This window comes from Podarcis melisellensis (genome assembly GCF_964234715.1).
Source record: "Podarcis melisellensis genome assembly, chromosome: 16".
Taxonomy (NCBI): domain Eukaryota; kingdom Metazoa; phylum Chordata; class Lepidosauria; order Squamata; family Lacertidae; genus Podarcis; species Podarcis melisellensis.
In genome coordinates, this window is record NC_138533.1 from 15,629,699 (window position 1) to 15,642,411 (window position 12,713).

The following is a 12,713-nucleotide window of genomic DNA, read 5'->3' on the forward strand; positions in this document are numbered from 1 at the left end:
AGGGTACGGGGAGGTCAGCCGTCGTCAAGGACACTGGCAAGCTGCCTCGGATAATCTTGTAAGGATCCTCTGGAGATAAGGCACCTCCCGTCCTGGGCCCCCTTCTGCTTGGCCAACATGACCATCCAGCCTCCAGAAGGACTGTGGATTCCACCTACACCTACAGCATTTGACTGGGAAGCCTTCTCAGATTACTGGGCGCAGCAGAGGGTGAAAGCAGAAGGAGAAAGGAGTTAGGTATTAAGCCACCAGCAACCCATACATTAGGGACGCAGGTGGCGCTGTGGGTTAAACCACAGAGCCTAGGACTTGCCAATCAGAAGATTGGCGGTTCGAATCCCCGCGACGGGGTGAGCTCCTGTTGTTCAGTCCCAGCTCCTGCCAACCTAGCAGTTCGAAAGCACGTCAAAGTGCAAGTAGATAAATAGGTACCGCTCCGGGGGGAAACTAAACAGCGTTTCCGTGCGCTGCTCTGGTTTGCCAGAAGTGGCTTAGTCATGCTGGCCACATGACCCGGAAGCTGTACGCCGGCTCCCTTGGCCAATAAAGTGAGATGAGCGCCGCAACCCCAGAGTCAGTCACGACTGGACCTAATGCTCAGGGGTCCCTTTACCATACATTTAAAGCACCAAGATACCACTTCAAGTAACCATGGCTTCTTCCTCCAAAGCAACATGGGAGCTGTTTGTTCGGGGTGCTGAAAGTTGTGAGGAGACCCCTCCTTGAGTGGCTTAACAGCCAATCCATCTTCCCAGGGGTCTGTAACTCTGCAAGGGGAATTGGCAGCGTCCTTCAAAGTCTCCACACCCTTAACAAACAGCAGCTCCCATAATTCTTTGGGGAGGAACCCATGACTTTTTAAAGTGGCACCCTAACTCTTTAAATCAGGGTCTCCCAAACTTGGGCCTCTCCAGCTGTTGTTGGACTACAACTCCCATCAGCCCTAGCTAGCAGGACCAGTGGCCAGGGATGGTGGGAACTGTAGTCCAAAAACAGATGGAGAGCCAAGTCGGCGAAACCCTGCTTTAAATGTATGGGGTGAATGTGGCTTTAACAGCCCTCCCCACCACACGATTCCGTGTAGGGCAAGCCAGGCAAAGCCGTCTGTAGATAAAATTCCCCAAAAGCATCCAGTTGGCAGCCAGCCACTCCAACAGCATGACCAAACTTCTCAGGGTGCAAGGAGGACTGGATACAAAATGCTGAGCTGGCCCCACACGAAGATTAGGGATGCAGCTTTTCAAAACAGTTTTCGGAAGGGCCATGCCCCCAGCAGAAGAGCACAAGCTTTGCTCAGGTCCAAGGTTCAATCCCCACATTTCCGGACGGTGCTGGTTGAGACACCTGTTCGGCAAACCCACCACTGCCAGGCAGCACAGCCACTAGCAAGCCAGATGGACCAGGTATCCTTAGCTTGTGGCAAGAAAGCATCCTATGCTCAGAGCTAGTTGAAAGCCACATGCGGGTCTGCAAAGCGCACCAACCTTGCGCAGGGAGATTTCTGGCTTACCAATCTAAACACTACAGAGGTCAGGTGGGAGTGGAACAAAAGTGTAAACACTGTCAGGGTGTAAAATTAACTAGGAGGCCCAAATTCCTCCTCTGAACTCCCAGACTGTTTTGCTAGCAAGGGAATCTGCCAGAGTTGCAAGCCGACCCTAAGTCTGCCGGAGGTCGCAGGGAGACCCAGCAGGAACTAACAATCCCTCTTTGTGTTGACCCTGCTCTCCTGAAACAGACTTTCGGCAGCATTAACTCGTGACTGGCAAGGAATTTGATCTCGGGGCTCAAAAGGGCCCTTAAAGAGACCACTTGGCAAAAACTCTTGTTATGGGCAGTGTCAGACTTTGCAAACACTCGCTCAGATCTTCCCAGCCCACCCTTCCTGAGCAAAATTCCAGGGCACACTAGAGGGATCGGGGCTGCATGAGGACCACCCCCCTTGGAAATCAGGGCAATTCCTGACTGACGCCAAGATCCAGGGAATGAAAAGTCCATCACCACAAGAACGTTGTATCAGAGGCAAAAAAAACCCAGAAGTTAACACCACCCCTGCTGTATGGCGGAAAGAATTTAGAATGAAACAAATTTATCAGCAACACAGGAGGTAATTCCTGGATCAGGTAAGCTTGACCACAGTAGCGGTGACTTTAGGACTGGACTGCTGCAATACACTTCATGTGGGGCCTCCTTTGCGCTTGACCCAGAAAGTGTGGTTAGTGCAGAATGCTGCAGCGTGGTTGATGAGTGGAGCAGACCCTGTCGGAATACCTGCTCAGAAATGTGCACTGGCTGCTGGTTTGTTAGTGGGCTAAACCCAAAGAGACTTTGTATACAAGGTTCTCTCAACAGCGTGGAACCAGCTTACTTAAAAGATCACCTTGCCCCACACATGCACCCCCTCGACTGCAGAACTAGGACTTTTACAAATGCACATGTTTGTTCCATGGATGCAAGGAATTTGATCCTTCAGGGCGACAGCATCTAAATTTTAGAACTCCCCATCCATTGACATTAGACAAGCATCTTTGCTGTATTTTTGGTGCCTGCTAAGAACCTGGGACGCAGGTGGCGCTGTGGGTAAAAGCCTCAGCGCCTAGGGCTTGCCGATCGAAAGGTCGGCGGTTCGAATCCCTGCTGCGGGGTGCGCTCCCGCTGCTCGGTCCCAGCGCCTGCCAACCTAGCAGTTCGAAAGCACCCTCGGGTGCAAGTAGATAAATAGGGACCGCTTTCTAGCGGGAAGGTAAACGGCGTTTCCGTGTGCAGCTCTGGCTCGCCAGAGCAGCGATGTCACGCTGGCCACGTGACCCGGAAGTGTCTCCGGACAGCGCTGGCCCCTGGCCTCTTAAGTGAGATGGGCGCACAACCCCAGAGTCTGTCAAGACTGGCCCGTACGGGCAGGGGTACCTTTACCTTTACCTTTAAGAACCTGGCAAGTAGATAAATAGGTATCGCTCTGGTGGGAAGGGAAACGGCATTTCCGCGCGCTGCTCTGGTTCGCCAGAAGCGGCTTAGTCATGCTGGCCACTTGACTGTACGCCGGCTCCCTTGGCCAATAAAGAGAGATGAGCGCCACAACCCCAGAGTCAGTCACGACTGGACCTAATGGTCAGGGGACCTTTACTTTTACCTTTAAGAACCTGGCTTAGGCAGACCTATCTAGACATGTACATTTGACACACATTTTAATACAGTGGACCCTCCGGATACAAATTAAATTCGTTCCGGGGTTCTGTACTTAACCTGAAAAGTCCGTAACTGGAGGCGCTCCTTCTGCGCACAGTGTACAGAGCACTTCTGCGCATGTGCGCATGGTAAAACCCGGCAGTATATACTTCCTGGTTTGCCACATTCACAACCTGAAAGTTATGTATCCAGAACGGTACGTAACTCAAGGGTCCACTGTATGTAACTGCATCCAATTATGTATATGAATATTTTGAAAAGGTTTAGGTCAGCTTGTTTTTAACTTCTGGCTTCACCGGTATTTGTTAACAACTTTTAGACTTTATGTAAATTGATTGGAGGTTTTGATGATTAAGCAGTATACAAATCCAGATAAATTAATAAAAAAAACAACAACACCAAACTAGTGGGATCTGCAACAAAGTTTTGCAGCGTGGACAGGGGGTCCTCTCCTTCAGGGCTGCAGCCAGCCACATGCTCCACCCCTTCCTCCCGTGTTTTCTCCCCCAAATCAGGATTCCATGGCAAGGACCAGCCCTCACTTCTGAACATCACTTAAGAGCAAGAACAACAGATGCTATAAATAAAAGATGCTCCAGAATGCCAGCCCACAACTTTTAACTTTGCCAGCCCCACTTCTAAGAGCTCTGTGATGCCTCAGCAGGACAGGAGCTTGGGGGTGGGGTGGGAGGACTGAGGAAAAGTACTAGCCTAAACCCCCACCTGACAAAACAGATCCTGGGGTGCCTGCATTTTGCCACTGACTGAATGCACACACAACTATCAAATGAAAGGCTTTTACTTGGCCAATTTTGTAGTTTTGTTCCTTTGGAAAAGGCTTGAAAAAGCCCCTCTGCTCTGGGAGGGGGGTGGGGCCTGAGCTACACTGCTAGGCCTCAATAACTCTTCCCCCTCCAGTCTGGGAACTGGCTGGGCGTGTGAGCCAAAGAGGGGATTTCTGTTGCTCTTTAAATCTGCCTGCCAAAGACAGATGGGAGAGGGCAGAAGGAAGGGACAGTGCCCTAAAAGCCCAGGCTGGCAGCAGGGCTGGCTGACTGGGCACAGCCAGGGCACCAAGTCAGGCTGGAAAAGAAAGTGGAATTGGGCGGGTTGCACTTTTGGATCTTATCAGCTGCAGGATGTAGAGCTCCAAAAAGTGAGCGGCAGGATCCACATCCACTACCTGGGCATAAGCCAGGGAGAGAAAAGAAGGCAGAGCAAGATTATTGACAGTAGATCCACCCAATGGATTGAAAGCACAGCCAGAGGACATACTTAACACAAGTGACTCTCCCCCAAAGAATCCTGGGAACTGCAGTTTGTTATAAGTGTGTTTGCGAACTTTATCTCTGTGAGGAGGAAACTACAGTTCCCAAGATTCCCTGGTGTGCTCTAAATGTATGGTGTGGACCTATTCAGAGGAGGCTGCACTGCAACACTCCCCCCCCACCACAAAAAATGTTTCCTTGCTCATCTTCCTTTAGGGAAAGTTTAATTTGCCGCTTGCATTTGATATGGTACAGCACCCCACTTCTTCCCAAAGTTGTTCATCTGTGGCTTAACCCACAGCGCCACCCTGGCCCTGCCCCTAGTGAGTGTTATATCATGTCTGAGTGGGGATTTGAACTTGCTTCGTGGATCTTGCTCTCATCTAGGTGGTCCATGTCTTTTTGGCAGGGGGGTGTGCAAGATAGCAGGTCCCTCCATTCATATGACTGGCTCAGGTTCATATGTCAGCTACAGGGCAACCTCAAGAGGGGAAGTCACCCTCTTCGAGCCTAGCAAAAACACCAAGTGAGTCCACCTTGAGTTTCCTGGAAAGCGGGAGCAGCTACCACCTAGGCCACCCCTGACTACACTGACCGGCAGTGGCTCTCCTGCGTCTGAAAGGCTGACCCTAGAGATTCCAAGGATTAGACAGTAGACCTTCTACCTTCAAAGGGTGCATTCTACTACTGAGCTCCTAAAAACAAAGATTCTAGTCCTCATGGGTCGGAATAAAGAGCCGGTTTAAAACAAAGGAAGCTGCCTTATTGTCTCGTTTGCATCAGCAAGGTTTACAGATAACGGGTCTTTCTTCAGCCACACCTGGAGATGCTACTGGGATTCAAGCCCCTTGGAGGGAGCCCAGGACCCGCCCCCCTGCTGCATCCCCGTACCTGTTGAGAAAGGCGTTGCCGAAGGCGTTGAGCTTGCGGAAGGGGCGCCGGGGGTCGACGACCAGCGCGTTGCCCGGGATGACGCCCTCGCTCTCGCCGCCCATGACGGCGATGAAGGAGTCCGTGGTGGGCTCGGGCCCGATGCGCATGCCGGGGAAGTCCTGCTCCAGCAGGTGGCGGATGAAGGTGGTCTTGCCCGTGCTGTACTGGCCCACCAGCAGCACCATGGGCTTGCTCTCCCAGTCGGCGGGCTCCAGCGCCGGCGAGTGGAAGTCGTGGAAGCGGTAGTGCTCCTCCAGCGGCAGCAGCTTGCCGGCGTACAGTTGCTTCAGACCCTCCGAGACGGTGCGGAACAGCTCGGGTTCCTTGCGCCGCCGCGCGTCGCGGCTTACCCAGCTGAACATGGCTGAGCCCAACCCTACTGCGGGCGAAGGGTGGGGGAAAGGAAGAGAAAAATAAGATTAAAAAAAAGAGGGAGCGTTATATGCGGGGCCGGCTCCGGGTTCAAGAGCGCCTTACGCGGCAAGCAAAGTAGCCGACGGCAGCGCAACGCACCGCAGACGCCACGCGCCGCTCGGCGGCTCTCCTTATCAAGCCGCGGCGGCGGCGCCACGCCCCTCCTCAGCCCTGATTGGCCGCTCGCCGACGTGCTTGCCCCGCCCTCTTTCCTTTCCCGGCAGCCCTGAGAGCCGCAGAAGGCAAAAGTTGTTGCGCGCCTCTTTAACTTTTGAGCGTAGAGGTACGAAAGGGAGAGATGGGCCCATCTCAGTCGGAACCGACACCGTCCACCTTGGGACCTTCGTCCAGGGGTCGCAAATTAATGGAAACAGTAATTTTTGCTCCGCCATTGTAAGACCCTTGCCACCACCAAAGCAAGGTAACGCGGGGGGAGAGAGGAACTCTGCACATGCTCAGAAGCACTCAGGCGCCTCTGAATTCAGCCTTAGCAATTAAGAATTGAGGCGGGGGCCTCCTAAAAAAAACAAAAACGAGTGCTCATGAGCATGTGCAGAGCGTACTTCCTTTTTGCAGGCTACTCAATACCTCCATTGTTTCCCCCTCCTTTTACAGTACACACATATTAATTAAGTAAACTTATTAAGCCAGCTGTTCTCTAACAGTGATTTGCATTAAAAAAAACCATACACATTAATACATTATACCATGGGGAGGGGAGAGAAAAAAATATATAAAAGAGTAACGCTTTTTCATACAATACCCCTTATAACGTCCATAGGATAAATAAAACAGAATCATCTCAGTCCATCAAAGACCCAGGGGGGAAGGTAAGTCTTTACCTGCCTCTGAAAAGATGTCAGCAAACCTCACTGGGAGGAGTATTCCTCAGAGGGAGCCAATACTGAAAAGGTCTTTTACCTATATTATGTGGGGACGTGGGAAACGAGGTCCCCTATCTGCCAAAGCAGAAGGCCGAAGTTGATTACTAGTTCCCAGCTTTTGTTTCAACTCTTAGCTTGGTTATCTAAACCTGGATTTGAAACTGCACTTTAGCCACCCAGTAGATAGGCTTAATTAGTAATCTTATTTTCATAACAAGTGGCCAGTGTTTTTTTCTGAACCAAGTGCTGTGTATCAATAAACTGAATGGCTTGTTCCAGTCGGTCATAAAGCCGTGGCTTTTATCATTGGTTCCTCTGCTTCGTGAGCTAAAGTGCAAACCCAAACCCAGATTAGATTGCCTAATTAAATCCTACTTTCCAGTTCTTAGAGCATCACTGGCAGCCTGAATAAGGAAAGGATTCTTACTATTTTAATATTGCTTTCTTTCTGTGTTTTGCCATCGGGTGAATAGTATTATATTTTGGGTCTGTATGAAACGGGGGAGTGGGTGTCAGTGCGTGGTTTACCTGCCGTAAATGATAGCAAACTGAAACTTACATGCCCCAGCCTACAGATCTGATAAACTCCAGCTCCTTTTCTGCTTTCCTGTATCATATGATTCCCTGAGCAAGAAATTGTCCCTCCCAGTTGTTCTCATAGGACCAAAGCATTGCTTTGCTGTAACAAGTTTGAACATGCAGAGAAGGACCACCGTAGCATCTGCTTTGCATGCAAAAGGTCCTGGGTTCAAACCCTGTGGGTGTCTCCAGATAACAAAAGGCTCATGTAGCTAGTGCTGGCAATAAATGCCTGTGCTCGAGACCCTTGAGAGTCACTGGGAGACAGTGTGCTGTAGTGGTTAGAGTGTCAGACTGTGACCCAGCACCCCTGTTGGCCACAAAACTCACTAAGTGGCCTTGGGCCAGTCGCTGCCTCTCAGCCTGACCTACCTCGCAGGGTTGTTGGGAGGGTTAAATGAAGAGGGTTAAATGAAGAGAATCATGTCCGCCACTTTGAGCTCCTGGGAAAGGTTGGATATACTGTACAAATAATATTTATATATGGTTGTCTCCAGTGTGGTGTAGTGGTTAGAGTCTCAGGTTAGGACCTAGGAAACCAAGGTTACTGGGTGACTTTGGGACAGTCACTGCCTCTCAACCCTAACCCACCTCACAGAGTTGTTGTGAGAATTCAATATGGCCTAGGATCTGGGAGAGACCAGGGTTTGAATTCCCTTGGCCATGGAGTTCACTGGATGATCTTGGGGACTAGTAACTGCCTCTCAGCCTGATCTACCTGGCAGGGTTGTTGTGAGGGGGAGAATCATGCACGCCTCCTTGACCTTGGAGAAAATTGCATGGGATGGGTGGGTCAGGGTGAGGCTGGCTGGGGAGTTGTAGTTCAGCAAAACTCCTGGAGGGCACCACGTTGGGGAAGGCCCACTTAGAACAGATGAAGAGCATTCATTTCTTCATTTGTTAGGGATATTTATAGTCTGTCCTCCATCTATACCAGGCATAGGCCACCTCGGCCCTCCAGATGTTTTTGAGACTACAACTCCCATCATCCCTGGCTGCTGGTCCTGCTAGCTAGGGATGATGGGAGTTGTAGTCCCAAAACATCTGGAGGGCCAAGGTTGCCTCTGCCTGATCTATACAGGTGCCAGGGCAGATAACAAAGCATAAAGTAAACAAATTGCACCATAAGCAGCTATAAAACAGTCAAATGCAGCAGCTGATAAGCAGAGGCAGCTAAAACCACAGAGCAGGCATAAAATAAATAAAAATAAATCACTGACTTAAATCAGGACTTTGGGGTGCCCTGGGAAGGATAGGCCCTGAGTTATCTGGGTCCCTGATCAGAATTTAGGTTCTGGGACTCAGTAGTACCAAGCTGCGCGGGCCCATTGAGCAAGGAGAATAAGAGATAAAGGATCAGCCTTAAGCTGTATGTCTGGAATGTGTAAAGAAATAATAAAGGGCAAGATGCCTTGATGGTGATGTGGGGCATCTCTGGGTTGCGAGTGATAGCCTCACCTGAGCTCCCTTCGTCCATGTCAGCGTCCTTCTGCCTCCGCTCCATTCCCTCTGCATGGCAAACCCGCCTCGGCCTCGGCAGTTTAACAGCCCGGTGGCTCTGGCTGGCCGGAATCCCTCTTTGTGAACTGGCCTCATGCATCGCCCGTGATGTCAGCAGGTTCTGGAATGAATGGTCCGCAGCTGGGGAGGAACCTCTCATTCCTAAGAATTAGACCCTTGCCTCTCCTGGGGAAGACCCCGGGCCAATTTCAAGGGGTTCCTATCCGTATATAAAGCCCATCTGCTCCAATTCAGCGGCAAATGTGGGTTTTCTCATTGAAACGAACAAAAAGCGCTCAGGAACAGACCTGGAATGCCCAGATCTATACCTAGAAAGTGCGAAGGAAAGGTAAGCATGGGTGAGCCCTAGTTCGTGGTCATTTATGAAAAGGAATAAACTCTGCATGCACTCATTCAGCTGCAGTTCCTGCATTGCAGGGGGTTGGGCCCCTTCCAAGCTCTGCATTTTTGTGATTCTATGATTCATGCGCCTTTCTATGTCCCAGCACTGGAAATTGTTTAAGAGCCCTGACCCCGAGAGAGGCCAAACCTTGAACGTGCCTTTATTGGGTTCACCCACGTTCTGGCTCAAGGCTCTTGGCATGGTCCAAACATAACATATCACAGTACTATGTGATTCCCCCACCCCAATCAATATTAGTTAGCCAAGTGAAGGGAGACCTTTGGCTCTGCTTATCCACTCAACTTTCTCTTTCGCTGCAACACGATCTGTCTGTTGGGTGAGAAGTGGAAAGACTTTTGGGTGTGCATGCAGAGATCACAGCTCTTGTGTTTCACATTTCCTGTTTTGCCTCTAGCAGCGAGGAGTCCTGGGCTGGCCCTGATCCCCCCCCCTCTTTCAGGTGGTGAGATATAAAGCACACTGTCATGCAATAGCTGAGTTGCAAATAGAACCGCCTAATGAAAATTGGCAGAAACATTTGGGACAGGGCCTCACATGGCAGTCCAAAACTCCAGCTGAATGGATGTGAACCTGTCGAGATATATCAGCCGAGTTAAAGATCAAGGTGGGAGTTTCTGTTTGCTTTTATAGTTCTCCATTTGAAGTTTGAACACCAGCACAGTCCTCACAACCTTTTTCCAGAAGTTAGTGTATAAAGAGGCTAAATGCATTGCAATGTGATAGTTGAAACGAGGATTTCTGAAGATCCCCTCCTCCTTCGTGTTCCACTATCCTGACAAATGATGCTCAGCGTGGTTTTGACCAAGGAAAGTTTAGAAGCAAAAGGAGCCGTTTTTAAAGTCAAAAGTTGCAAAGCCACATGATCTGGATCAACAAAAAGTAACAGCAAACAAAACAGAATGTGCCTAGCGGTGAGGAGTGCATAGATATTAAATGTCAGTCACAAGCCAGCCAACTGTGATGTTCTAAGGATAATGAATTCATGGGAAATTGGGTAAAAATGGGGGGTGTTTCAGCCCAAAAGAGCCTTCTGTGGTGGCATGACAATACAAAACCTCAGCGTCTTCAACGAGCCTGTTTGTGGAATATATAAATATGTGAGTAAAGAATGTTACAGATTTTCAGCTATTTCCTGAACTTCAATTTGGGAATAATCTGCAAGCTCTTGGAAAAAAATGCAAATCTCACCCCACCCAGTTTAGGGTCGCAAAACTTCTGTGGCACCTGGGGGGTGGGAGTATCTCCTCTTTTCCGTTCCCCATCCAGGATTTTGATTGGTTTTCCTTTCGCCCCACCCCACCCAACATTTGCTAAGCTGCCCCTGCTCCCTTTCATTCCCCCTCATTCCACCAGCCACGAAATTCCAATCTGCTGCGTCAGGTTTAAAGGCAGTTCTTTTAAAAAATTTTTAAAAATCTCCTCCCAAAATCTGAGCCAAGGGAGAAAAAGCCTCAAAATGAAAGGACAAGATTTTTCCTCCCAAATAAGGGAGCGAGGCATCCTTTGGAAAGCCTTTCCCTCACAGGCGATGTGGGCCTCATATTTTCCACTGCAAAAGTCCTCCGTTTGGAGGGAGGGAAGGTTGTAGAGAGCACACCAGAACTCTAGAGCTACGTGTTGAGGGGGAAGGGAATAAAGTGAGCCACAAAGCGTGGAGAGGAGAAGGGCTATTATCCCTCCACAGAATCGAAAAGTTGGCACCCCAGCGGTCATCTAGCCCAACCCCCTGCAGTGCAGGAAGCACAGCTAAAAAATCCCTGGCAGGCGGCCATCCAAACTTCTACTTAAACCTCCAATGAAGGAGAGTCCATCACCTTCCGAGGGTATCCATTCTACCGCCACAAAGTTCTTCCTAATGTTTAGTCGGAATCTCTCATCTTGTAATTCAATCTGTTGGTCTGAGTCCTTCCCTCGGGAGAAGCAGAAAACAAGCTTGCTCCATCTTCCGTGTGGCAGCCCAGATATTTGAAGGTAGCGGGACGCGGGTGGTGCTGTGGGTTAAACCACAGAGCCTAGGACTTACTGATCAGAATGTCGGCGGTTCGAATCCCCGCGACGGGGTGAGCTCCCGTTGCTCCATCCCTGCTCCTGCCAACCTAGCAGTTTGAAAGCATATCAAAAGTGCAAGTAGATAAATAGTTACCACTCCGGCGGGAAGGTAAACGGCGTTTCCATACTCTGCTCTTAGTCATGCTGGCCACATGACCCGGAAGCTGTACGCCGGCTCCCTCTGCCTATAGAGCGAGATGAGCGTCACAACCCCAGAGTTGGTCATGACTGGACCTAATGGTCAGGGGTCACTTTACCTTTTACCTTTACCGCATCACCGGCACTGCATGACCTACTGAGGCATGAGGCCTCCTCCGTAAAGGAGGCCCTTGGCAGCCAAAACAGTCAGCTTCCGCTGCTTCCTGTGGGACAGAAAGGCCTCTTCTGGTGCTCAGGAGGGGTCCCATCCCACTGCCCACCCTGCAGTGTTTTATTGCACAGTGATGTGCTGAGCCGCATCTCCAGGGGAGGCTGGCTTGCCATGCCCCAAGGGTGTGCCTGGTGCCTGGCAGAGTCAAATCAAGGCAGGTGTGGGAGCAGAGGAGGCAGAGAGAAAGAGACCTGGCGCAAGCCTGCAGTTCTCTTTCCGCCTGCCCCAGAATCCTTAGAGAGGATCCTTTCTCAATCAGCTGGGCACAATGGCCCCCCTGTGAGGCTGTTTTCCTCCCCAGCCCCAGAGGCTGCTGTCATGTGAGCCTCCGAAACGGATGGGCCGGCATCCAAAGCCTCCTTTCTGGAAGCAGAGGGCGGCTGGGATTCTTTCCGGCCCAAGGTCAGGTGATGGGAGACACAGAGGAGCATTGACCACTTTGGGGTGGGGTGGGGAGCGGGGAGGCTCCTCCGAGAGTATGTCCTATCACTCTCCCCATAAAAAGGACAGAGCCTTTCATAGGCCCCAAGCACTAAAAAGATTGTGGTGCCTTTATCCCCTGTGTAAATTCAAAATGAAAACAATACCAAACAGTAAAATATTTGTATTTATTTATTTTTTGGAATGATGCAAAATACGTCGAAATGGAGGCATGCGCATGTTATGCGCAACACACGACAGGATCTGGTTTCCTCACATTCTGTATTTCGCTCTGCTGCAGGAGGTTAGCCTGCCCACTGCGTAATCCAGCACGGAGTGGGTGCTTTTCCTCATGGAACAGTCTGCAAGGAATGCCTGGCTGTGACGATTTAGGGCAGGGCAAGGGAAGCTCTGGCCTGATCCTGCTAGGAAGCTGTAGTAAACAGGGCCTCCAATCAGGAAAAGGAAGCCATTGCTCTCTCAGCGGGGGCCCACGCTTGGGCTGTGGAAACTCCAGGCGCCTGGCCTGACATCATGACACTCTTATGTCCATTGCACAGCCACCAATGGAGCAAAGGTGAGGAAAGAATGTGTCACTCTGGCCTACATGTGCTGCTGAGTTAGGCCACAGGCCTTGTCATCTCCTTAGCCGCCTGATGCCATCTCTCTTGGGGTGGGCCTCTAGA

The 12,713-nt window shown here is 50.6% G+C and overlaps 1 protein-coding gene and 1 long non-coding RNA gene across 5 annotated transcripts in view; one reads left to right on the forward strand and one right to left on the reverse strand.

Annotated features, from left to right (window-relative positions):
• EHD1 (EH domain containing 1) overlaps window positions 1-8,869 on the reverse strand; it is a 33,201-nt gene extending 24,332 nt beyond the window's left edge. The window contains exons 1-2 of one of the 2 annotated variants that reach the window (XM_081893033.1): window positions 8,723-8,869; window positions 5,346-5,763 (exon numbers count right to left, since the gene is read on the reverse strand). In XM_081893033.1, coding sequence (XP_081749159.1) covers window positions 5,346-5,763; window positions 8,723-8,864 — 560 coding nt within the window. In that variant the 5' untranslated portion in view covers window positions 8,865-8,869. Of the gene's footprint in view, window positions 1-5,345; window positions 5,767-8,722 lie in introns of both variants that reach the window. The other variant, XM_081893032.1, reaches the window with a different exon arrangement.
• Window positions 8,870-8,973: 104 nt separating this feature from the next.
• LOC309359465 lies at window positions 8,974-10,138 on the forward strand. 3 transcript variants are annotated; one of them, XR_014163840.1, is made up of 2 exons: window positions 8,974-9,113; window positions 9,583-10,138. It is a non-coding gene; the product is annotated as an uncharacterized lncRNA (long non-coding RNA). The 3 variants fall into 3 exon arrangements; XR_014163841.1 differs by having other exon boundaries at window positions 9,586-10,138; XR_014163842.1 differs by having other exon boundaries at window positions 9,628-10,138.
• The last annotated feature ends 2,575 nt before the right edge of the window (window positions 10,139-12,713 follow it).